This window comes from Thamnophis sirtalis, unplaced genomic scaffold (genome assembly GCF_051295495.1).
Source record: "Thamnophis sirtalis isolate CommonGarterSnake01/CBP01778 unplaced genomic scaffold, rThaSir2_p1.2 scaffold_4, whole genome shotgun sequence".
NCBI lineage: Eukaryota > Metazoa > Chordata > Lepidosauria > Squamata > Natricidae > Thamnophis > Thamnophis sirtalis.
The window spans coordinates 71,606,430-71,633,231 of record NW_028261384.1 but is presented as its reverse complement, the minus strand read 5'-3'; the positions used below and the strand labels follow the sequence as shown (position 1 = coordinate 71,633,231).

General features: G+C 43.1%; 1 protein-coding gene across 1 annotated transcript in view; it reads right to left on the bottom strand.

Annotated features, from left to right (window-relative positions):
* Nucleotides 1-26,466, bottom strand: part of CDK13 (cyclin dependent kinase 13) — a 107,328-nt gene extending 80,862 nt beyond the window's left edge. Inside the window, exons 1-4 of the mRNA XM_087713109.1 lie at nucleotides 24,752-26,466; nucleotides 6,442-7,047; nucleotides 5,909-6,079; nucleotides 4,973-5,112 (exon numbers count right to left, since the gene is read on the bottom strand). Coding sequence (XP_087569235.1) covers nucleotides 4,973-5,112; nucleotides 5,909-6,079; nucleotides 6,442-7,047; nucleotides 24,752-25,983 — 2,149 coding nt within the window. The 5' untranslated portion in view covers nucleotides 25,984-26,466. The remainder of the gene's footprint in view (nucleotides 1-4,972; nucleotides 5,113-5,908; nucleotides 6,080-6,441; nucleotides 7,048-24,751) is intronic.
* Nucleotides 26,467-26,802: the final 336 nt, after the last annotated feature.

Here is a 26,802-nt window from a genome sequence, read left to right as displayed (position 1 = left end):
CAGAATCAGTACATCGCGGCCCCTGACCTGGTCGCGGAAGTGGTGCAGGGCGAATTTCGCGGCCCGAAGCTCTAGCCAGTTGATGTTGTGGGCAAGCTCCGCCTGTGACCTGGACCACCGATGTCCCCAGATGAGCGCCCCAGCCGAAGAGGCTGGCGTCTGTGGTGATGATCAGTCGCTCCAGCTCCCTGAAGTGACTGCCTTTGAGGAGGGCATTCGACTGCCACCACTGGAGGGACCGGAGGACCTTTGGGGGAACCTGTATTACACATCTGGAGTTGCTGGCTTTCCTTCTCTGGAGCGGGAGCAGGAAACACTGCGGCTCTCACGTGTGTAGCCGCGCCCACGGGACCACCGAGATGCACGATACTAGCTTCCCCATCAGCTGGGAGAGGGAGATGACTGATGCAGACCCGGTCGAGTGGATGCTCCTCACCAGGGTCCAGATGCTGTCGACTCGCTCCTGGGTGAGGAAGACTTGACAGGCATCGGAGTCGATGATGGTCCCAAGGTCCTGGATCCTGCAGGTCGGGGTCAGGTGGCTCTTGGCCAGGTTGACTGAGAACCCGTGAAGCTGCAGGACCTTGATGCTGGTGGTCAGGTCTGCGTGGGCTTGCCCCCTGGACGACGAGGGGATGAGGATGTCGTCCAGGTAGCATTCCAATCTCACGTGAAGACCCCGGAGCCGAGCAGCCACTGCGGCCAGCAGCTTGGTGAAAGTCCGTGGGGCCGACGAAAGACTGAAGGAGAGGGCCTTGTACTGGTAATGGCGATCGGCGAACTGGAACCTCAAGAACTTGCGATGTGCCAGGTGGATCGGAACATGCAGGTACAGTTCTTTCAGGTCGATCGAAGTCAGCAGATCGCCCGGTCTGACGCAGCCCAGGATGGTCTGGAGGGACTGCATTTTGAAACGCTTGTATGCCAGATGTTTGTTCAGCTGCTTGAGGTCCAGAATTGCCCTCACCCCCCCCCCCTGATGATTTGGGGACCAGGAAGAGGATGGAATAGAACCCCCTACCTTCTTGACCCTTGGGGACCTTCTCTATGGCCACTATCTCCAGGAGGTGGTCTATCTCCGCCCTCATCAGTTGGAGCTTGTGGGAGGACCTGGGGACAGGGCAATGGAGGAAGGTTCTCGGGGGACAGGACAGGAACTCCAGGGTCAGTCCGTGGTGAACCGTGTTCCTGACCCAACTGTCCATCATGGTTTCCTCCCACTGGGCGGCACAGAGCTGGAGGCGGCCGCCTATGGGGGGAGCCCTGTGACAGTCACTTGGATTTCCTGAAGGGCTTTTTGGAATAGCCCCTTGGAAAGGCTTGCAGAACCCCTGCTGCTTCCCTCTGTCCCTAAACGAGGATCTGTCCTGGGAGCGATCCTGGGGGGCGCTGTAGACGCGACTGGGACCGCCTGAGGAAGTGGAAGGCTCGTTATTCCGAAAGGAAGTCTTGCGGAAGGGCTGGCTCCTGTTTCTTAGTGACCGGAGGGAGCACCTTGCGCTTGTCCTTGGTCTCAGTTAGGAACGGATCCAAGGCCTCCCCAAAAAGCTTACCCCCCTTGAAGGGAGCGGAAGCCACCTTCCATTTCGCCTTCACGTCGGCCTGCCAGTGGTGGAGCCATAGCAGGCGCCTCAAGGTGACATTCGAGGCCAAGGCTCTGGAGGAAAATTTTGTGGCTGCAAGGGACGCATCAGCTGAATACTCCACGGCAGCAATAATTTTAGTGATGTCCTACCTAGTTCTGGAATTCCCTGCCGGGAGCCCGGCCCACAGTTTGCGAAGCCAGAAGAGGGCTGCCCTGCCAAAGTAAGAGGAGCTGGCGGACGCGCGCATGGCCCAGGCGGTAGCCTGGTGAGTCTTAAGAGCTGCGGACTCCGTCCTCTTGTCCTCCGCCTTAAGCCCTTCCAGCAATTCCACGGGAAGGGAAGAGGGGGGAGGTAAGGGACATGATGGGATCATCCACTTGGGGGAGCTTTAAGAGCTCCTCCAGAGGGGCCTCCATAGTGAACAGTTTCCTGTCCGTCCCACTTGGATTGGCCATTGTCCCTGGCTGAGCCCATTGCCGTTGGATAATGTCTATAAATAATTGAGGGGCTGGAACAAGGTCCAAGGGTGGAGGCACCTCCTTAAAAAGGCCTGCACCGGGATCCTGGGGACCTATGGTGACGCCTGTGACTGGGTCAGATGTAGGTTTGGCCTCGGGGGCTGGAAGACCCATTTGGGGCCCTGCTGCCCGGGCCTTGGTAAGAAGGGCCCTAAACATGGCGGGATTAAATAGCCTTGAGCTGGTGGCCTGCTCAGGGGCAGGGTTCTCATCATCAGATGGAACTGGAACCTCTATTTCAGCCTCCTCCAGGTCTGACACCTCACTAAATCCCGTTGGGGTGGGGGAGGGTGCCCTAGCTTCTGAAGCCTTAGGGGCCTTGGCCTGACTGGCAGCTGGTTGGAGTGCCACAGAGGGCAATTTGGCCGCTAATTGAATCATGCCATCGGAAATGCCTTTCGATATGGCACGAGCCACAACCTCCTCCATGGCCCTGGACAAATTAGAATCCTGACCCTGAGGGGAAGGGGGCTCCAATTCTGAGGGAGCTAAGGATTCCTCCTCAGCCCCCGAATCCAAATCTTCCAGGGAATCTAGACCCATGGAATGGGTAGGTGATCCCAAGGATGCCCTATGAGGGTTGGGGGAAAACCTAAAGTCCTCACTGCCTGGGCCTAAGGGGGATTCCCTTCGCTGGGAGTCATCTCTGGGAGACTCACCCTCGATCTCAGCTGGGAAGGGCTCCACAGGATCCTTGCGCTGTGCGGCCTGGGCCTTCTGGAACTGCTTTTCCAGGGCCTTCTGGCATCTCACAGCCATTTTCTCCTCAGCCTTGGAAGGCACCCCCGGTTTGGGCTGTCTGCCTTTAGAGGGGGCACCCACCCTAACACTCTTGGCTGCAGGGGAAGGCCTACTGCGCTTTTTGGGAGTAGGCCCCATCATGGTCTCCTCCCGTCTCTCCCCAGTGCCACCCTGATGGCCTGCCTGGTGTTCCATTGAGGCTGGTTAGAATACAGGCCTGAAGAGGTGATGTAGGCCGGGCTCAGGGCCTCTGATGGCTTTGGGCCTACTGCTCTGGAGAGGAGAGACCGGTTAGGGCAGGCTAGAGTGTCTAGCCGAGAGCCTGCAGATCTGCACTGGCAGGTAGGTCAGCGTGGGGTGGGGTGTCAAGGTTCCCTGCGGCCGCAGCGAGGAGGGGTGGTCCCTGCCTGGCCACCCAGAACGAGGTCCCACGCTTAGAGCTGCCCTCCGCGGTGATCTGCTGGATGGACAAGGCTGCGCGGTTAAATTAGAGGCTTCTGAGGAGATTCGCGCCAAAAGAAACCGTCCAAAATGGTGGCCGGCCGCACATGCCAGGAGCAAGTTCGGGGCCTTCGGAGCCTAGCGCTCCTTGCGAGGGGAATGTCAGCTGTTAAAACTCACCCTCGCAGCACGGGCGATGGCCTTGCGCTCCCTGATCCACAGCACCACTGACAGAGGAGGATAGGCTGGGAGGACTCCAGGCAGCCTGTCCGTGCTGCTAGCAATTACCCCCCCAATGCAAAGGAATATAAGGGGGAAAGGCTAACCTAAACTACACTATCTAAGCTAAGAAAACTTAGGGAATAACCCAAGGAATAAACAAAAATAAAAATAAAGGGAGCTATAGTCTCTCACAAGAAGGGTCTGAGTCCAGGTTGATGCCCAAAAACTGGAGTTCAGCAAAAGACGTCCTATAGGGCGACTGAGTTTTTTGAAACTGAGCCTCTGAGGCAACCAAGAGGCAGAGCTACAATCAAATTTAAACTCAGTTCCTTGGGCAGCAAGCTGAAATTAACCCGTGCTTGGACACTCCACACAGCGCCTAGGAAAACCAAGGAGTCTACAAAACACCATACAAAGTCTGCCCTGCAGACAAACGAACAGGAGAATAAATGCACGCACCGCAGAACACATGAACACAGTAAGAAAAAAAGAAAAAATTTCTTCCCCTTTCCAGCACTTTAAAGCTACAGGTCATGAAATTAATTTTGAAGGAACCAGGTTAATCTCAAAAACTGAACACTTCGACAAGGGAATAATTATGGAAGCTATCGAAATAGAGAAACACCCCCACATGAATAAATGTGACAATACCTCCCACCTACCAGACATCTGGAAACCAGCCCTAGTCAATAAACAACCCCACCCACCACCCAGGCCGTTATAACACGAAACAACAACGGACATACAGCCAGCACCAATCAGCACAAATCTACCAATCATGATACAACCACACAACCACTTACTGAAACAAAGCCACTCCACACACTCCCGTCAAGATTTATAGAAAAACGGCAGCTCTGACCACGCTTTAAGCCCAAAACCCAGCCTGAAGATGGCGAGTGACACCTCGCCAAAACGTTGCCAAGACAGTCTCAATCTTAGATGGGAAAAGACCCGATATATATATATATATATATATATATATATATATATATAATGAATGAATAAATTTCTCCTCCAAGGAGAACTTACAACAGTTCATGTAGTGATTGTTCAAAGTTACAGCAGCACTGAATAAAATGACTTATGACTGTTTTATACACTTATAAAAGTTGCAGCATCCCAATAGTCACGTGATCAGAATTTAGAGATTTGACAACTAACTTATAGTTAAGATGGCTTTTCAGTCTTCTGACAAGCAGAGTCAATTGGATGTTAGATTTAATTAATAACCATGTTATTAATTTAACAACTGCAGTGATTCATTTAACAACCGCAGCAAGAAAGAATATAAAATGAGGTAAAATTCACTTAACAACTCTCTCATTTAGCAACAGAAATTTAGGGCTCAATTATTGTCATAAGTCAAAAACTATCTGTATGCTTTTGACCTTTACTAATAGAAACTGCAACGATTACTTATGACATCAGTATATATGTTGTGAATCATAATTTTAAACTTACCTGTATCTTTATCTCTTGCTTTGTAAACTTGCCCATATGTGCCTTCTCCAATAATGCCAATGATATCAAACTTATCTACACAACGTTTCCCCCAGTCAATTTCTTTCTGCTTTGTTTCACCATGACGTGGTCCACATATCCTAACCAAACAATTAATAAGATTTTGTTCCACAAGAATATGTTTACATTTTTGTCTAAAAATGTCCTTCTCTGTACATTTCTCTCTGCAAATATGACATTACATATTAAATTATTTTTAAAAATATCAGTCACACATTAGCATTTTTATATATTTTATATCCTCCTTCTTGTAGTGTTCTACTACAAATCTTACGCAGCCATTTTCATCACTAGTAGCTTCTTTGGTTTCATGTTTCCCATTAAACATTTTTTTCAATGGATGGATTTTTCAAAAGCAGATTACAGTATACTGTGAAGATTGCCTATTTCTATAGTTCAAACAAAATAAAGCAGGTTTTTTTACTAGTAAAATAGGGAAATTGAATGATCTGGAATACCAATCAGAAACATTTAAATGCATTTTTTTTAATTATTTGCTTAAATTTTCTCAAATTACTCTATTTCACAACCTGCAATTAACATACAAGACAGAGAACAAAAATGAAATAATCCTATTTTACCACAGCATTCAAAACACTACATTATGATATATCTATGGATTGGTATATTTCTACCCAAATACTATAATTCTGGATGCAAAACAAAAATGAGAAAATTACAGAGAATTTATCTACTGAAGAACATACTAGTCAATTAATAATTTAAAATCTAACTCTTCTACTTGTTCATGCACAAAATACTAAAAGCAATCTTACAATAAAATTCTATAGTGAATCAGTTATCAATTGCCCTAATATACAATGACTTTGTATTTTATATTTATTATGATCTATATAAGAAAATAAATGCACATACTTTGGTCTCTTTTTATGATGTGATTGCACTAGAATCTTTTTCTCTTCGGGGCTTTGAGATATATCATCTCTTCCAGGAAACTCAGGTGGCAATGGCAAGTCTGCAAGCAAATGGCGTAATTTCTTCTCCACTTCTTTTTTCACTGCTTTTACTGAAATGTTACCTTGCAAACTATAGCAAAATAAAAAGACTTTTTATGCCAGTATAAATGACAAGTTTATAATTAAAACAAAGTATCAGGTCTAATATATTGTTCCAATATCATACTTATGTAAACATAAGGGAAAAAGTTAAAATCTAGACATTTTGTAAAATGTAATAAACAGTGAAGAACAATACTAATCCATGTACTTTATATACATTACTAAGTAGCCATCAAAATGGACTGGTGAAGGTTTTGGCTACAAACACTTTTTAAAGCATATGTGAGATTAGAAATTAATGTAAAAATAACAAAATGTATTTACATTTCATTAAACCTGTCTAGCATTTGCAGGTTGACATTGCATCTTTAAAATTATTTCACAACTCACCAATCTATAGCTTTATCTTCGGGCAGCATAGGAGGGAAAGGCAGGGGTGGCAGAGTGGAAGTGATTGGTGCAACACTACAGTCTTTCTCCTTAGATGTTGCAGTTAGGATATGAGGCTTATTCTTCTCTTTCACTACAACAGGTTGTGTTGTTGGTTTCATAAGGGTTGATTTATTTTCTTTTGCTGATAAAACATTTTGTTTAACTACTTTCTCTACAATCACATTGTTTTCCACTTTAGTTTCTTGAACAGAAACTTTTGCTTTTGTCTTATCATTTTTCAAGGTTGAACTATTTGAAGGGGAAGACATATTTTCTATTTTTATCTTTTTTACTTCCTTTACATTATTCACTTGTACAGCAATTCCTATATCACTTCCCTTTGTAAGGGAACAAGTGTTGGAAACTTTTGCATTGGCTTTAGCTGCCTCTGCTGCCCTGGCTTTTTTGTTCTTGTTCAGCTCAGCTCCCAGGCTGCTTTTTAGAGTCAGAGTACTGGGAGAAATACTGGACTGCCGACTTCTGGATCTTGAAAATCTGTGTCTACTACGAGATCTTGAATGTCTTGAAGAGTAAGGACTTCTGCTTCTGGATTTTGCTGATTTTCTGCTTATAAAAATAAAGTTTTAGTGAGTAAATATTGTTATGTTTGTAAATTACAATGAACACTTTTATAACTACTCCATTAACATGTTTTAATTGTTAGCTGGCTTTTTTTAAATAAAAAAACAGCAAAAGATCACTATGTCATCTAACAAATTTTAAATGTGTGTTTACATTTAAGAATACTTCCAGCAAATTTTAAGTGCGTAAATCTGCATTATTAGTTCAGGATATCACACAAAGCTTTCATCCAAAAAATTGAAAGCTTTTAAATGATTTGTTATTGAAAGATTTAATTTCTAATTTAGAAAGCAAACTATTTTGAAAACTTAACCCTAATCATTAAAATATAAAAAGTCATCTACAATAACAGCTGTAAAATTTTTGATGTATCTATACAAATATTCTGTAACAGATTTTTAAAATATTCAGTCTTCAATTTAAATTGCAAACATATAGTATGCTTATTTTAAAATAATCAAGTTTAAAATTAAATCTGCATTTTGGTATCCAATTAGAAAACTAGGCATAAGAAAAGCGTTTGAGAGTTTGAACAGTCAAAGCTAAACAGAACAAAGCTTGATTTAGATGGGATAAGTTAAAAGTTTTTTTTACTTTTAAACAACAGAGATTAGGTTTGATCTCTGTGTAAAAAGCAAGAAATATTTTGGAAATCTTTAGAACTGGAGGAAATATAAATGAAAATGACAACTGCAAAGGAAACCTGACATTAGATATAAGACATAAAAAGTATTTCAAGTTAGATCGATAGGTATTGACTCTTTAAAAACCTTGGCATGAATTATAAATGCTCAGTGTAAAAAATATCCTCAAAACAGAAAACAAAAATCAAAAATTTAAAACAATGTGATTTGTTAACAAGAAACACGTATTAGGAAAATATGTAAAATATGTAAGTCCAAAAAATCTGGAAGAATTTATTTCAACAGAACTGAAAAAAGATGCTTTGTATATAAATCCTTAGCTATATCCAAAACTTATACTGACTATTGATTGTGGCACATATGTCAGGGTAAAACAGGTAGATTTTTTTTTTATATTGGAAAGTTATATCCCAAATGAAGATAAAATAGAATAGAATAGCAGTAGGAAGGGACTTTGGAGGTCTTCAAGTCCAACCCCCTGCCTAGACAGGAAACCACATACCATTTCAGACAAATGGTTATCCAACATCTTCTTAAAGACTTCCAGTGTTGGAGCATTCACAACTTCTGGAGGCAAGTTGTTCCACTGATTAATTGTCCTAACTGTCAGGAAATTTCTCCTCAGTTCTAAGTTGCTTCTTGATTAGTTTCCATCCATTGCTTCTTGTTCCATCCTCAGATGCTTTGGAGAAAAGTTTGACTCCCTCTTCTTTGTGGCTACCCCTGAGATATTGGAACACTGCTATCATGTCTCCCCTAGTCCTTCTTTCTATTATTAAACTAGACATACCCAGTTCCTGCAAACGTTTCTCATATGTTTTAGCCTCCAGTCCCCTAATCATCTTTGTTGCTCTTCTCTGCACTCTTTCTAGAGTCTCCACATCTTTTTTACATCATGTGACCAAAACTGAATGCAGTATTCCAAGTGTGGGCTTACCAAGGCATTATAAAGTAGCATTAACACTACATGTGCTCTTGATTCTATCCCATTGTATAGCATTTTATAAAGTACCTGGCTAAATTATTGGATTTTACATATGAAAATGTATAATTCCTTGAGGATTGAAATCGAGTGATTTCTCCATAAAAAGAACTTCTCAGAAAAATATTAAAAATACAGAGGGTAAATTAACCATTTTCAATTTAATGGATAATTTGGAACATTTTTATTGCCAGAGATATAAAACATTTACTGAAAATAATACATTTATTTTTTATGAAAGAAAATAGATTTTTCAAGAATAGATATTATTTGGATTTCTATGATTTGATTAAGTATATTTATAAAGTGGAAGCATTATCAAAGACATTTTCAAATCACTTTTAAAGGAAAAATGGATTATCATGGAAAATGTCAGAATGTGAAAATTCTCAATACTGGACCAAAAAAATAAAATACGAACTTTTGATAACTATTCCAACAACTTTTCTACAGCTTTCAAAAAAAAATCAAAGAAATAACCAATTTTTCTGGTTCTGTTGAGGTTTGGGAGAAGCTAAATTTAAAATTGAAAAGATATAAACAATGACAATTCAACTACTATATAAAAATGCACAGTAACTGAACCAGTTTCTTTCCTTGTCAACATTCAGCATTAGGGTTACCATTGGATTGTTAAGGAGGGTTTACAATGTATGGGCATCATTAAAAAATATATTTGCTAATGATACATCAACTGTATCATATTCATAAAAGATACTAAATTCAACTGAAAATCTTTTGAGTACTAATAGCAATAGCAGTTAGACTTATATACCGCTTCATAGGGCTTTCAGCCCTCTCTAAGCGGTTTACAGAGTCAGCATATTGCCCCCAACAACAATCCGGGTCCTCATTTCACCCACCTCGGAAGGATGGAAGGCTGAGTCAACCTTGAGCCGGTGAGATTTGAACCGCCGAACTGCACCTTAGCAGTCAGCTGAAGTGGCTGCAATACTGCACTCTAACCACTGTGCCACCTCGGCTCTGATCCAACCATTAACCGCAATAGTTTCTTCTATTAATTGAGAAGAACTTTTTATTTCTTTGGAATAACTGATTCAAAACTGAAAAGCAATTTAAGAATTTAAAAAGGAGAAAAGTTGCCTCCCCTCACAGGACAATAAAAAAAATATAGATAAAGTATTCACTAATTATAACAACATTTAACTTACTAGTGCTAATTTGACTGAAATTGCTTGTTTTTAAGAAACAAAAATAAAATGAATATTTTATATTAATAAACAATTTTATTATTTGTTTAGGATAAATTCTTAAATAAGTTATATATTGCATTCTTTGATAATGTGACAAAATTAGTGGACCAGAGGAATGCCATCGATATAGTTTACTTGGACTTCAGTAAGGTATTTGATAAGGTAGACCATAACCTACTACTAGATAAAGTATAAGAATGTGGGTTAGACAGCATCACCACCAGATGGATTTGTAACTGGCTGACCAACCACACTCAATGTGTAGTCCTCAATGGAACTGCATCTCCACGGAGGGAAGTATGCAGTGGAGTACCCCAAGGCTTTGTTTTGGGCCCTGTACTCTTCAACGTCTTCATCAATGATATGGATGAGGGAATAAATGGGGAACTCATCAAATTTACAGATGACACCAAGCTGGCAGGAATAGCCAACACTCCAGAAGATAGGCTAAAGATACAGAAGGATCTTGACAAACTTGAACATTGGGCACTATCTAATAAAATGAAATTCAATGGTGAAAAGAGTAAGGTTCTACATTTAGGCAACAAAAACGAAATACACAGGTACAGTATAGGTGGTACCTTACTCAACCATAGTAACTGTGAAAGGGATCTTGAAGTCCTAGTGGACAACCATTTAAATATGAGCAAGCAGTATGAAGCAGCTACCAAAAAAGCCAACACGGTTCTAGGCTGCATAAACAGAGGGATAGAATCAAGATCATGTGAACTGTTAATACCACTTCATAATGCCTTGGTAAGGCCACACTTGGAATATCAGTTTTGGTCACCACGATGTAGAAAAGATGTGTAGACTCTAGAAAGAGTGCAGAGAAGAGTAACAAAGATGATTAAGGGACTGGAGACTAAAACATATGAAGAACGGTTGCAGGAACTGGGTATGTCTAGTTTAATAGAAAGAAGGACTAGGGGAGACATGATAGCAGTGTTCCAATATCTCAGAGGTTGCCACAAAGAAGAGGGATTCAAACTATTTTCCAAGGCACCTGAGGGTAGAACAAGAAGCAATGGGTGGAAACTAATCAAGAAGCAATTTAGAACTGAGGAGAAATTTTCTAAACAGTTAGAACAATTAATCAGTGGAACAGCTTGCCTCCAGAAGTTGTGAATGCCCCAACTCTGGAAGTCTTTAAGAAGTTGTTGGATAACTGTTTGTCTGAAACAGTATAGAGTTTCCTGCCAAGGCAGGGGTTTGGACTAGAAGATCTCCAAGATCCCTTCCAACTCTGCTATTGTATTATTGTATGAGTTCAGGGTAAAAGCTCGTGATGGACAAAGAAAAATGTTTTCAAATGTCCAATCAGTTAATTAAATTGGTGATGGTTACTAATATTTATATAATTGTGATATGATGTATCCATATAATTATATATTTTAAAAATTAATCTGGAACAATGGGACACCAAATACTCAACTTACAAATATTCATTTAGTGACTGTTCGAATCATTGCAGCATGTACGTCTCAGTGATCAAAATCAGGGTGCTTGGCAACTGGCATATATTTATGATGGGTAATGTGATCAACTTTTACAACTTCTTGACAAGCAAAGTCAATGGGGACTAACAACTACCATGTTTCCCCGAAAATACGATAGGGTCATATTTTTATATTTTTTGACCCACAAAATATGGCTTTGGGCTTATTAAAGGGGAAGGCTTATTATTTTGGGGTTGCCGGGAGGCTGCCCCCTTTCGACCAGGCTCCCAAAGAGCCGAACACAGCCTCGGGGTCGAATGGCTGTGTTGGCTGTTGCAGCAGCAACACAGCAGCCATGAGGTGATCACACTCGCGAGCAGCCGCCTGGCAACTCCCCTTTCCAGCCGGGCACAGCGCCGACCGATCTAGTAGTACCCGGAAGGCACCAAGCAATGCGAGCGCCTGTTCGCCACCCTCTGCCTCCCGTGGCTCAGTGCCTTCAGAATGCCCCTAAGTGAGTGAATGGGGCTCTGCATGCCTGGAGAGGGGGGTTGCGCGAGCAGCTTTTCCGCTCTCCACTTGCGCGACTTGTAGGCTCACGAGGCCCTTGGGTAACTCTACAGTACCTGCAGGGCCAGGGCATCTCTGCTGCTGGCACCACCCACCGCTTGGGTTTCTTTTTGCAGCTTTCAAAGCACGGAAGATGGATGCCGCTCTGGAAATACGCTCTATGGTAGCATACAACCATAGAGTGTACTCCCAGAGCGGTCTTCTACCTCCGTGCTTTGGAAGCTGCAATGGAGGACGGATGCCACTCTGGGAGTATGGTCTATGATTGTATGCTCTGCAGCCTACAACTATAGAGCGTACTCCCAGAGCGGCATCCATCCTCCGTGCTTTGAAAGCCAAAAAAAAAAAAAAAAACCAAGCGGTAGACAGCGCCAGTAGCGGAGATGCCCTGGCTCTGCAGGTACTGTAGAGTTAGCCAAGGGCATCATGATCCTGCGAGTGGCGCAAGCGGAGAGCGGAAAAGCCACTCGCACAACCCCCTCTCTAGCCATGCAGAGCCCCATTCACTCACCTAGGGGCATTCCGAAGGGACCGAGCCGTGAGAGGCGGGGGCGGCGAACAGGCACTTGCGTTGCTTGGTGCCTTCCGGGTACTGCTAGGTCGGTCAGCGGCACTGTGCCCAGCTGGAAAGGGGAGTTGCCGGGCAGCTGCTTTCGACTGTGGTCACCTAATGGCTGCTGTGTTGCTGCTGCGACAGCGCAACACAGCCATTCGACCCTGAGACTGTGCCCGGCTCTTCGGGAGCTCGCTCGCAAGAGGTCAGCTGCCCAGCAAACCCCTCTTCAGCTGGGCACAGTGCCACTGACCGACCTAGCGATACCCCAAAAACACCAAGCAACGTGAGCACCTTTGCCCCCCACCTTGTTCCCGCGGCTTGGCGTCTTCAGGATACCACTAAGTCAGTGAGCGGTGCTCTGCCTGGCCGGAGGGGAGGATTGTCCAAGGGCTTATTTTCAGGGGTGGGCTTATATTTTTGCCCACGCGAAAAATGTGGCAAGGCTTTAGTTTCAGGACTGGTTGTATTTTGGGGAAAACACAGTAACAGTGATTCACTGAACTTTGCAAGAAAGATAGAGCAAAACTCACTTAACTGTCTTAGTTAGCAACATAAATTTTGAACTTAATTGTGGTCATAACTACTCAATTCTACTCAATTCAGATTTTAAACATCGAGTGTTATATGTCAAAAGTAGAAATTCTGAAATCTTTCTTACTAGAAATTTAAATCAAATCCATTTTAAGAAATGTTTTTTTAACAAAAATAAACATATTTGAATTATTTTCAGAATTTACAAATTCAAGTGAATTAGAGACAATCATAATACTTCATTGAAAAACAAGTACTTTGTATTCAGATTTATTGGACCCCCACATAACATGTTCATCAAATTTATAAACTGAAACTCTTTTGAATATTTAGTCATAATTATCTATCTGTCTATTCAACTTGGAATAATGGTTTCTGAAGAAGACCCCTTTATGTTCCACCTTACGCACAAAGCCAAGTGACTTTAGGCTAGTCAGTTTCTCTCAGTCCTAGGATGAAAGCAAATCACTTCTAAAAACCAGCAGGGATTTGTAGTAGTCTCTAAGAATCAAATACAATTGAACAGATAAAAAACCCACCATATCATGTAATAAAATTAGGGTTCAATAATCCCAATATGACTCTTAAAAACCAAAACTTTACTACTTTATCATATAATAGTTTCCCTGGTTCCCTGGTTCCTGGCTTATCTAATGTATGTATCTTATGTAATTCAAAGTGCTGATAACATAAAACTACCTACAGTATAAAGCAAAAACTCATGAAGAAACATCTCCAAATGAAAATAATATAATATACTAACCTCATTTTCTAAGGCCTATGTCTATGCAGCTGGATCTCAACAAGATAAACTGCCAACAAATGAAAATCCCTTTTCAACTAAAAATTGCATTTAAAATATTTAACTGCTGCTACTTCTTTTTATTTTATTCAAATAAGCCACTTCTTTTATTTTCTTAACTTTACTAATTGAATATGAATTTACAAAGCTTCTGTGGGGTTTTTTGTTTGTTATATTTTAATTACTATTTAATTTTATATTATTTTATAATAATTTATTTCATTTTATATTTACATTTTCATTTTATATTATTTCATTTTACATTATTTACAATCACTTAAATATGAGTCAGCAGTGATTCATTACTTGCAACCTTAGCAGGTAAAGATAAGCCACTTACTCACAAGTAAAAACAAATCCCTTTTCAAACACGGTAGGAACAGTCTTTTATTCACATGGATAAACAAAAATCAAAGGTAATTAGTCCCAACAGACCTAGTTAAGAAATCCGAATTGCTTGTTGTATCCTAAAAGCAAGTGGTTGTCTGTGACAACCAGCCACTCCCACATTTATTTTCACTCCCTATTTATTTCCCAGACAGGGAGGGGCTGACTAGCATCCATGTCTGCATTTCTTGAGAGCCGGCTTATTGTTTTCCTTTGCTCTCCTCTCTTTTCCTCTCTACATATATGTGCATCTGGGATTGGCCCCATCTGTTCCTCCCACTCACTCAGCTCAGGCTCTGAAGACAGTTGCCTCTCCACCTCAGGGAGGACAGAAGGTCCTTTCTCTGTCTCTGATTATGTTTCCTTATCAGGGCCTTTTAAAGGCTTCAAAACTGGCCCAGGCTCTCCCCGCACCTCCTCCTCGTCTGACTCTATAGCAATCGCTGCTGGCAGCCAATGGGCCACAACAGCAACTGCCAAAAAAGCCAAAGCAATGCTAGGTTGTATTAACAAAAAAATAGAATCAAGATCATGGGAAGTATAACTTTATAACCTTACAAACTCTTAGTAATACCACACTTACACTGCATCACATTTTGATCACATTATAAAAAAAATGTGGAGACTCTTGAAAGAGTGCAAAAAACAACAACAGATGATTAGGGGACTGGAGCTATAACATATGAAGAACAGTTGTAGGAATTGAATTTGTCTAGTCTAGTGAAAAGAAGGACTGGGGTGATATGATAGCAGTGTTCCAATACTTGAGGGGCTATCACAAAGAAGGAGGGAATCAACCTATTTTTCAAAGCATCAGAAGACAAGACAAGAAGCAATGGATGGAAACTAATCAAAGAGAGAAGCAACCTAGAACTAAGGAGAAATTTCCTAACAGTAAGAATAATTAACCAGTGAAATGGCTTCCTTTCAGAAATTGTGGGTGCCCCATCACTGGAGGCTTTAAAAACAGATGAGACAGTCATTTGTCTCGAATGGTACAGAATCACCCGCTTGAGCAAGGGGTTGGACTAGTAAACTTCCAAGGACTCTTCCAGCTCTGACTCCATCAGGTCAATCTTCTTTGGATGAGTTTCAGGTTTTAAGACTTGATGATACAGGCATGTGTATGGGTCAATTCAGTGAATTGCATTGTCTTTAAATCTTTACCCTTAAGGCGTATTATATCTAGCAGGATGCTCAAACAAGCATACATTGTCAAAAACTTTACAGAGATTAGTTCCTTCCTTATTTAAGCTTTAAACTTCTGCAGAATAGCAAATCAAAAGCAAAAACAAAGCAAAAAGATATATAAAATGGTACAAAAAAGACAGGCTAGTGGCCTAATATTGTAACTGATCAAATCCAAGAAATCTTGGATAAAACAGATCAGTAGCCTCAATATCAAATAAATATTTATACTATCATATTTATACTGCAGTCACATCTGATGCCAATTGACCAATGACTATATAATTTATTATTTTTATTGTCTAGACGGAAATACTTTTCAGAGCAATAGGTAATGTTTAAAATGTTTATGCCATAATGTTATAGTCTGTGTATATATACTATTATTATTATTATTATTATTATTATTATTATTATTATTATTATTATTATTATTATTACTATTATTATTTATTTGTCTTGTATGCCGCCCACTCCCGGAGGACTCCGGGCGGCTTACAAAAGACAAGGGAAAGGGGGGAACAAGACAAAGACAACATATTAAAAACAAAACCAACATTCACAATTTCTATGTAGGTAGATGCTTCTCAGCTCCCCCCAGCCTGCTGGAACAGCCAGGACTTGGTGGCTTTGCGGAAGGCCGGGAGGGTAGTAAGGATCCGGATCTCAACAGGGAGCTCGTTCCAGAGGGCCGGAGCTGCAACAGAGAAGGCTCTCCCCCGGGGAGTCACCAGCCGACATTGGCTGGCAGATGGAATCCGGAGGAGACCCAACCTGTGCGATCTAATTGGTCTGAGAGAGGTAATCGGCAGGAGGCGGTCTCTCAGGTACCCAGGTCCGATGACATGTAGGGCTTTATAGGTAGCGACCAGCACCTTGAAGCGGATTCGGAGATTAATAGGTAGCCAGTGCAGCTCGCGGAGGATAGGTGTAACGTGGGTGTACCTTGGTGCACCCACAATCGCTCACGCGGCTGCATTCTGGACTAATTGGAGTCTTCGAACACTCTTCAAGGGCAGCCCCATGTAGAGCGCATTACAATAATCCAGTGTTGAGGTCACAAGGGCGTGAGTGACTGTCTGAAGGGCCTCCCGATCCAGGTAGGATCGCAATTGGTGCACCAGGCGAACCTGGGCAAAGGTCCCCCTGGTCACAGCTGACAGATGGTGTTCTAGAGTCAGCTGTGGGTCCAGGTGGACTCCCAAATTGCGAACCCTCTCTGAGGGGCTTATAATTTCGCCCCCCAGCCTGAGAGATGGAACAGTTGGACAATCCTTGGGAGGGAACATCAGAAGCCACTCGGTCTTGTCTGGATTGAGTGCCAACTTGTTTGCTCCCATCCAGACTCTAACAGCCTCCAGGCACTGGCACATCACTTCTACTGCTTCGCTGAGTTGGCACGGGGCAGACAGATACAGCTGCGTATCGTCTGCATATTGGTGATACTTAATCCTGTGCCTGCGTATGATCTCACCCAGCGGCTTCATGTAGATGTTAAATAGGAGGGGGTACAGGACCGAACCCTGCGGCACCCCATACTTGAGGGGCCTTGGGGTCGATCTCTGCCCTCCGACCAACACCGACTGCGACCTGTCCGAGAGGTAGGAGAACCACCGCAAAACGGTGCCTCCCACCCCCACCTCTCGCAACCGTCGCAGAAGGATACCATGGTCGAGGGTATCGAAGGCCGCTGAGAGTTCAAGAAGCACAAGGATAGAGGGGTGACCCCTATCCCTGGCCCGCCAGAGATCATCGATCAGCGCGACCAAAGCAGTTTCCGTGCTGTAACCAGGCCTGAAACCCGACTGAAAAGAGTCTAGATAATCGGCTTCATCCAAGGACCGTCGGAGTTGCGAGGCCACCACTTTCTCAACAACCTTCCCTACAAAGGGAAGGTTGGAGACTGGACGATAATTGCTCAAAATGGCTGGGTCCAAAGACGATTTCTTCAGGAGGGGTCTCACCACCGCATCCTTTAGGAGGGGTGGGAAGATTCCCTCCCAGAGAGAGGTGTTCACAATCGTCTGCATCCAGCCGCGTGTCACCTCCCTGCTGGTCGAGACCAGCCAGGAGGGACACGGGTCCAGTATACAAGTGGAGGCACTCACCGCTCCCATGGCCTTGTCCACTTCATCAGGAGAAGCCCATTGAAACTCAATCCATAAAGCATGCTCAAGACCCTCCCCCGGTACCTCGGCTGGTATCGTGCAATTGGAGTCCAGCTCTGTCCGAATCCGAGCAACTTTATCCGTCAAATACTAAACAAATTCCTCAGCTCTACCCTGTAGAGGGTCATCCGCATCCCTCCCTTTCAAGAGGGAGTGGGTTATTCTAAACAAGGCGGCTGGGCGCGATTCGGCGGATGCAATAAGGGCGGCAAAATGCGAACATTTCGCCGCCCGTATTGCCACGAGATAGGCTCTAATAAAGGCTCTCATCAGTGCTCGGTCTGACTCAGATTTACTGGCCCTCCAGCGGCGCTCTAGGCGTCTCTTTTGGCGTTTCATCTCCCGGAGTTCCTCGGTGAACCAAGGAGCCCTCCTGGATCCGCCACCTCGGAGAGGTCGCAAAGGCGCAATCCGGTTTAGAGCCCCCGCCACCACTGTATTCCAAGCAGCGACTAAGGACTCCACCAAATTGTGGACAATAGTGTCAGGTATTTCTCCAAGCGCCGTCTGAAACCCCATTGGGTCCATCAGGCGCCTGGGGCGGAACCACCTAATCGGTTCCTCCTCCCTACAGTGGGGGATTGGCCTCCGAAAGTCAAGCCTCAGCAGGAAGTGATTAGACCATGACAAGGGCAAGGTTTTAATGCCCTTCAACTCTAGATCACATCTCCACTGCTCCGACAGAAATACAAGGTCAAGTGTGTGACCCGCTGAATGAGTCGAACCTCGAATTACTTGGGTCAAGTCCATGGCTGTCATGGAAGCCATGAACTCCTGCGCCCCATCAGAGCGTTCACCAAGTGTAGGCAGGTTGAAATCCCCCAGAACCATAAGCCTGAGGAATTCCACCAACTCGGCTACTGTCTCGAGGAGCGAGGGGAGGGCTGTTGCAACGCTGTTGGGAGGTAGGTACGTTAGCAACAGACCCACTTGACCACCAAGGTCCAGCTTCATCAACAGGGACTCACACCCGACAAACTCCGGAGCAGGGATCCTACGAGGAACTAAAGACCCTCGGACGATGACAGCCACTCCTCCACCCCTTTCCTGGGATCGCGGCTGATGAAGCACCTGAAAACCTTCTGGGCACATTTCAGTGAGGGGGACTCCTCCCTCTGGGCCCAGCCAGGTCTCAGTAATACATGCCAGGTCTGCCCCCTCGTCTAAAATTAAGTCCCAGACAAGGGGAGCTTTGTGAACCACAGACCTGGCATTTAGCAACAACAGCCTGAGACCAGGGCCCTGACAATTCTCGCCACCTGGCCCTGGAGTGGAACTAACAGGGCCGGAAGGAGGAATCTCTGTGATGTAGCGAATCCTCCTTCCCCGGTAATGGCCAGCCCTGAAGTTCCCATCATACCTGCCCCTCCCCATAGTGACCGTAATGCTCCAGCCCTCCCCCGCTACCGTAGACCCCACAACCCCTCCCACAGCTCCCGCACCATCCAGCAGGCAATCCTTAACACTCATTCTAGGACGGGAAGTAAGTCTGGGCCCCTACCACTTCTGCAGTGGCACTCAGTGGAGGAGACACCAGGCAATACTCTCAACCCTCTCATACACACGCAGCCACTCACCCATGCAATCCCCACGAAGTAAGTTAAACACAAAAAATACAACAGTATGAATTTTAAAAAAGTGGGTGCAAACATCAACCAAGCATACCATTCACACTACATTCCTAAAAAATTTACGGAGCACTGCACTAGTGCGATGTAAGATAATGGTGTGCAGATGGAGGGCGAGCTGCTCCGCTCTTCTCCCCTCCTCTGAGTCCTAGAAGAGCTTCCCAGGCCACAAGTCCAATATATACGGTATATAGTATATTTTCACCCGGTTTCCCCTGATCTCACTTCTTATTCCGAAAGCACCTTCAGTAGTTCTTGCTTTGATTCTTCATATCATTAGCAGATGAATGAACTAGGTGGCTCAGGGGAAGTGTGCAGGTTAATATTGGAAGGGAAGTGTGAAAGTGGCATCAACCCTCATTTTTCAGTATTGCTTTCTTTGTGAAGTCTCTAGGCATTTCTTCTATAGCACACCAACAAGAAAATGGAGTCAATATAGCAATAGCATCAGCACTTAGATTTATATACCACTTCATAGTGCTTTATTGCTCTCTGTAAGCAGTCAACATATTGTCCCCAACAATCTGGGTCCTCATTTTACCAACCTCAGAAGGATGGAAGGCTGAGTCAACCTTAAACTGGTAAGAATCCAACTGCTGACAATCTGCAGAATTAACCTGCAATACTGTATTTTAACCATTGTGCCACCATAGCTCCTTATGTATATATATAGCCAGATATTGGACAAATGTCATTTAGTTTTAATCCTATTTATTTATATACTTCTTACACATGTTACATTTCTATTATCTATTTTAAACCTATTTTATTTGCTCAGTGTTGAATGCTATGTGCTTATAATCTATAGGTGTTTCTGACTAAGAAAAGGTTGAACACCACAGCATTTACTTTTCCTATCCAGTACAAGTATCTTCCCCACAACACCTGTAGAAGCCAGCACTGTGTGGAGAAATAAGGCCAATGTTACACAAATTGGTGCTACAAAATAGAAATAATCTCTGCAGGAAAGAAAACAACAGGAAGAGTGGCCACTGCTAAATAAATTTTTAAAAATTACACACTGGGGCAAAAAAACATGCAACAGTGGAGCCCAATAGGTGAGCTATCCTGAGTTGCACAATAGGCCATTGTGGCCCCTATTGCATTTTCAAATGTGATTAGCATGGTATTCTTCTTGAATAGCTATCCTGCTAAGTGAAGGTAGAACAAGTTTAAAGCTGTTAGGTTTATTTCTTAGTAGCCAGCTTCATTCATGCTGGGACATTCTTCCTTGATTCCACTGGATTTAATTTATTCAAGATGGTGCTGCACCCTTATCAAAAGGTTATAGTTTAGAGTTCTTTTGCATCCAGCTTTTCATTAGAGCAGAAAAGACTTCTGTCATACAAGACCCCTTTCACCACCTTATGCCCATTGCCTAACAGCAATAATCTTGCAGTAGTAATCCATAACTTGGCAACTTCCCACTTAAATTATTGCAGAATTTTATGTGAGGAGCTTTGTTAACTCAGAAGGTTTAGTTGGTTTTTAAAAAAAGCTATAGCAAGAGCATCATCTGGAATTTGACCTTTGATCTTCAGTGAATGGTATTTAATTTCTGGTTTCAAATTGCTGGCTTTGACATTTAAACCTTCACAATTTGGGCCATTTGCCCTTTTTTGTTATCTAAATCCCAGTCTAGCCATCATAAGATTTCCACCAGATGCCCTGTATTGTAGAGGTATGACAAGTTGCTACGGTGGATAAATCTATCCACACAGCCTGTTAAAGTGTCGGAGTTCCAAGATATTTAAAAAAATTAAATCAAGATATTTTTTATACCTTTAATCTAATGTCTTAAAACCAATTTTGTTGCATTTATACTATTATACTGTATGAAATGTACAATTCAATTGAAAAACAAACTAAAATCTTTTAGGAGAGAAGTGTGTATAACCTTAACCTAATATTTTGCTGAAGCACCTCTTGATTTTATGATAGCATTCAATCTTTTAGGATAGGAATTTATCAGCATGACACATCTTGTCTTTGGAATTGTCGCCCACACTTTGTTGCAAAAACATTCCAAATCCATCAGATTGTGAGAGCATCTCCTATGCATGGCCCTTTTCAGGTCAACTGGATTCAGTCTGGACTCTGACTAGGCCATTTTGATCTTCTGGTGAAGCCATTCTTTTGTTGATTTGGAGGTATGCTTTGGGTCATTGTTGTGCTCAACATTTTAACAGGAGCCTGAAAGTTTTATGCCAAAATTTACTGACATTTGTAAGTTGTATTGTATTTGTATGTAATTCCTTTGACCTTGACTAAAGCCCCAATTCCAGCTGAAGGAAAGCAAACCCAAAGCATAATGCTGCCACCTCCATACTTCATTGTGGATATATGTACTTTTGGTGATGCACAGTGTTGTTTTTGCCCCAAACATACAATACTTTTTGTAATTATGGCCCAAAAGTTCAACCTTGGTTTTATTAGATCAAGATCAACATTTTCCCACATGCTTTGGTCAGATTTGATGTCTTGTCACTTACTCCCTAGGCCAGACATATGCAGAATATGGAAGATTGTTGCCACAAGTAGTATGCAACCAGTATTTGCCAGTAAGACCTGCAGCTCCTTTAATGTTGCTATAGACCTCTTAGCAGCTTCTCGGACCAATTTTTCTTCTTGTTTTTTCATCTGTTTTGAAGGGTCATCCTTTTCTTGTGCCATATTTTCTCCAGTTTTTGATCACTGTCTTCACTGTGTTTCATGATAAGTATATCTAATGCCTTAGCAATTTTTCTGTATCCTTCACCTAATACCTTCCAACAATGAAATTCCTCTGATACTTTGTAAGTTCTTTACAGACCATGACGTTTGCTATAAAAGGCACTATAAATGTCAGAAAAATCCTAAACTACAGCTGAACTTAATATGGGCTTGATCGAATCACTTTGATTGCAGGTGTACTACTCCTATAATCAGTTTGAATATATTGGTTACTTCTGAACACAGCCACCTACCTACTTATAAGAGGGCATGGACATGCTATGCGCAACCACATTATTGTAAGCTATTCATATGACTACTGGAAATAGCTAGAATTCAAATTTTAGAGGAAATGGTAATTGGGCACCCAAACTGAAGAGGCTAAAATAGTTTGAAATGAATCTCCAAACATTAATTATGTCTTTCAACTCTTGGTGCTGCAAAAAGCTAAACTGAAAAACCAGGAATATCTTGTGTTTTCCTCTCTGTTCGAAAAACATGTTTAACATATCTGTTAAAACACAAACTAGCATAACACTGTTCAATTCTTTAATAACAATAAATAAAGTATGCTATATTATAAAGTTGTACACAAGTCCAGCAGCTTCTGGTGATTAATATATAATTTTGAATTCCCTGGAAGACTCTTATCCAAGTACTAAAAAAGCCTGAATTGTTGAATTTCCAAATCTCTGAAAAGATTTAGCTAGATGTAGCAAACACATGTTTCAGCCATATTAATAGTGAGAGCATTCACTAGAAAGGAAACATAACTAATCAAACCATCAACACAAAACAATGCAATCCTAATTTTGTATCAGTATATGTCCATTCATACCATAATCACTGTTGCCTTATGGCTACATTCTTCACAGAAAATCATCTGAAAGCAATCGAGTTCCTATACAGCAAAATAAAACATAAATCCCAAAACAGAAAACCACTTGAATTTCTCAGCAAAGAATTGTCAAATGTGATATTATAGCATTTCCAAGGCATTTTAAGGGTAACCAGCTCAATAACAGGGAAAATAACATAAATATTGGTCTGTTTTCATTAGCATCTTACATAGATACTTAAACAAGATTATGCAATTACAGATTAAATATTTTGGATAGTTATTTTTGCCTATCCAGTTTTAGCCTAATTCAGCTTCCCACACATTCCTGTAAAATAAGTTTTAGTAAACTGATTTATAGATTTCACAAGTAGAACAAAGACAGAATGCAAATTACATAGTTCTGCCCATTATTTGCTAGGAATTGGATCTCCACTATCAAATGTTTCCCTATAGTAAGCTCTTTGGATTTGTGTTGAATTGCAAGATGGGCAGCAAAAAAAAATGATAAATAAGAAATAAAAAATAAATTTAATAAAGTCTGTAAAATCAATTTCATTTTTTTAGAAATGAAACAATCATTGTAGCTAGGTAGCACACTCTGGGAAATTAAACAAATAACTGGATCATAAGTATATTTACAAATGAAGGTAAGATTTAAAGTTCTTAATTCCATGACAGAATTATTAAAACCATAATTGCAAGAGAAATAGTGATTCAAAACAATAGGTTTTATAAAATCTTTAAATCACTAAGCTCTCTGACATAATTAGTAGAGAAGAGGCAAATAGTTAAAGAGATGCAACAAAATCTGAACATTATCAATCATGAAGTTGCTTTCTAAAAAGACCTGTTTTATCAGTGTGAATCAGATATCATATCATAAATAGCACTGGAAAAGGTTGTGGCTAGTTTGTAATACTTTCCTTCTATCCATAATGCAAAAAGATCTTCAGTATGTATGAAAATTTTCATCTAGTCAGTAATAGAGCAGATGAAGTTATATGTATGAAATTCAATGGATCAGATGTATGTAATTTAAAAAGTATATGATACTCACACATACACAAACATTTCCTTTATATAATTTTTAAATATGTTAGTTGTGAAAAGAATTTATAACAGATGCCAACACTTTTAATAACATAAAAGAAGACTAGAGATTAAATAAATTACTTCCACCCACCACCATGTAAAATGAGAACTATTTTGTAAGCTAGTTATGGAGAAACTTATACCATTGAGAAACAGAGATCGAATTCTCCTTGTAATCAAATATTTTTACATTTATTTTGTAGTTCTGTTTAGAACTAAACTGTTGGATATCAGCTTATTTATACTCAATATTTCTGTTTATCTAGTATAGGGTACTGCATCATTGGTTCATTTGATGAAAGCTAATGTGCAGAGTTGCATACAGTTAGGAAATACATACTTTTTTTCTAGAAATCCCATTGAGCCCAAGGAGGTTTACTTTTGAGTATGTCTGTGTATCTATATGTGTAAAACACACACACACACACAAACTGAAACATACAGTTTAGAAAAATTCTCAAACCTATATTTTCAAGTAAAACCAACTGATTAAGTGTAAATATTCCTCAAATATTGATTTTGTTCTAGAGCTTGATTATTCAGAACTCATAATTTAACCTGAAAATTATACTCCAATATGTACATTTGTATAATTAGCCAATAACTGGGAAAAGATTTAATTGCAAAAAGATTTTTTACACCAAAACATTACTTTAACAGCTGAATTTCCTCAAAAACTGTCTAGTTCCAAGGAAGTCAGAATAACATATTGTTAAAATGCCCATTTCTAATATCATTGTAATGGATGGCCCGTATGCATAAAACATTTGTAGGCCAATTTTCAAAAATACATTATTTTATGTTCAGCCCATTTCACCCTCTTATATTTGATTAACCAGCTGGAAGACACACACTTTATTATCGGATTATTCTATTTTGAGAGAGTAGCCTAAAATAATGCGTTTTTAAAGAAACTTCAATTTTGTGATTACCTGATGGCTGGGCTATAAGGGCTGCGTGAGCGACGTCTGTAAGGACTCAGTGATACATCCCCACCACACTCGAAAGAACTGTGCCGGCCGTAGCTGGGTGACCGACGCCAATAAGGGCTAAGAGAAGAACGGGGACTGGGGGACTTGCGGTTCCGTTGGCTTTGTGAAGCTCTGTGACTAATTGGGCTGTCATCTCGATAAGGGCTGAGTGACGACCGTTGACGCCTGTAGGCCCTGGGTTCTGTCTTATCCTCCCGGTAGGCTTTAGGCGGTTCCTTGTAAGCTGAGGGAGGCTCTTTGCCTGCTTTCGTCCGGTTCCGGTGGCTTTTATTTTCCCGGTCTTTCCGACTGCTATTGGGCGACGCAGCTGAGCCCTTCCTGCGGCCGTCGCTGCCGCCGCCGCCGCCCCGGGAACCATCTCGGTCCTGGCCACCGCTGTGATTGTGGCGGCTGCGAGATTTAGAGGAAGAAGAGGATGCCTCGGCTCCCCCCCTGGCAGCCGCGGCCACCCCCTCCTGCTGTAACGACACCTTGTCCGCCCCCCGCCTACGGTGTTCCCGGTGCCGCTCCCGAGAGCGACGCCCACTGTTGCTGCGGTGTTCCCTGCGCGGTCGCCGGATGCTCCGATCCGCCTCACCGCGGCTTGAGCGTTGCTGGTTGCCCCCGCCGCCACCGGAGGACGCCGGACTCCCGCCGCCGCTCCCTACCCCGGCCGTCCCGCCTCCCACCGGTCCCTCCGACTGGGAGCTTACGTCGTCGTATTCTTCGGCCGCGGCCTCTACCAGTGGCCCCAAGCCCGCCCCAGTCCCGCGTCGCTCCGAGGCTGCGAGGGCCGCCCCTGAGCTACTTCCACCTGCACCCCCTGATCTGCCGCGCCGCCGTTTGCCCCGAATCCCTGATCGCCGCTTGCCTCGCGGTCGCTTCCGCTCCCCCCCTTCCCCACAGCAGGAGGAGGCGGCGCCGCCAGTGGCCGCCAGGAACAGCAGAGACTGCGGCGGCAGCGGCGGCTGCAGGAGCGAGGGCTGCAGCAGCGGAAACAGCAGGGAAGGTGCCGGCGGGCCCGCCACAGGTGACGGAGGCAATGAAGGCGGGGGCGGCTGCGCCGAAGCGTAGCGCTTCCGCCGCCGGTGATGCAAACGCTTTTTTTCTGCCACTGGTGATTCGGAGCCGCCGACCCAGGCCCGGACACCGCTCCCCCCTCCGAACGTCGCCGCCTCTGAGGTACTCGGCATCGGTATCTCTCTCCGGCAAACAAGAATCCGTCAAGGCGCCCAAGAGGTGGAAGAGAAAGAAGCAGTCGCCATTGGGGCCCCTTGCCAGGTTCGACTCTGTAAGACTAGTCCCTCCTGCCGGCCTATAGAAGAATAGTTCCTTCGGTGTCAGGGACCGTCAGGTGTCGCTTCCACGAGCTCCTAAAACCAGGGATGGCGGGTTCCTCTTCGCGTGACACAAACCGGTCCCATTTCCCGGCTGGGGCCCGTGTTAGGCCTCACTCTCGGTACTTATGCCTCAACGATTCCTCAAGGCCGTGCCCGAACGCTTCGTGCTCCACCGCTTCTTATGCTGCCCTCGGCTCGTCGGTTCGCTCCGTATCCTGGAAAACGAGTAAGGGATGAGAAGGAGCAATTGCCAAATTGTCTCCGTTGTCCTCTACGTTCGCTTTACTCTTACTCGCGCGCGCACAGAGAGAGACAGAAGGGAGACGGCCGGCGCAGCCAGTACAACTGCGCGTGCGCCACTGCGCTGAAGTCAGAAGCAATGAGCCTATCTCTAAGCTAGAGAGTTCGGTTTGTTCCTTTTCCAAACGCAATCAACAAAAACTCGCGAGACTTCCCCCCCCCTCTCGTAATAATCTCGCGAGCCTTCTGGTTTTGCATTGATAGTAGTTGAATATATCATGTCCTTGAAAGACATAGGACTGAACAGTAATTCCTTGTTATAAAGTTCGAATCTGAAGAATTTGGGAGGAAGAGCCGATTTGGTTAAGACATCTTGCTACAAACTAGTTCATTGTGAGCTCCTCGAATCTGTGGGCGGTAGTCCGGCTTTAA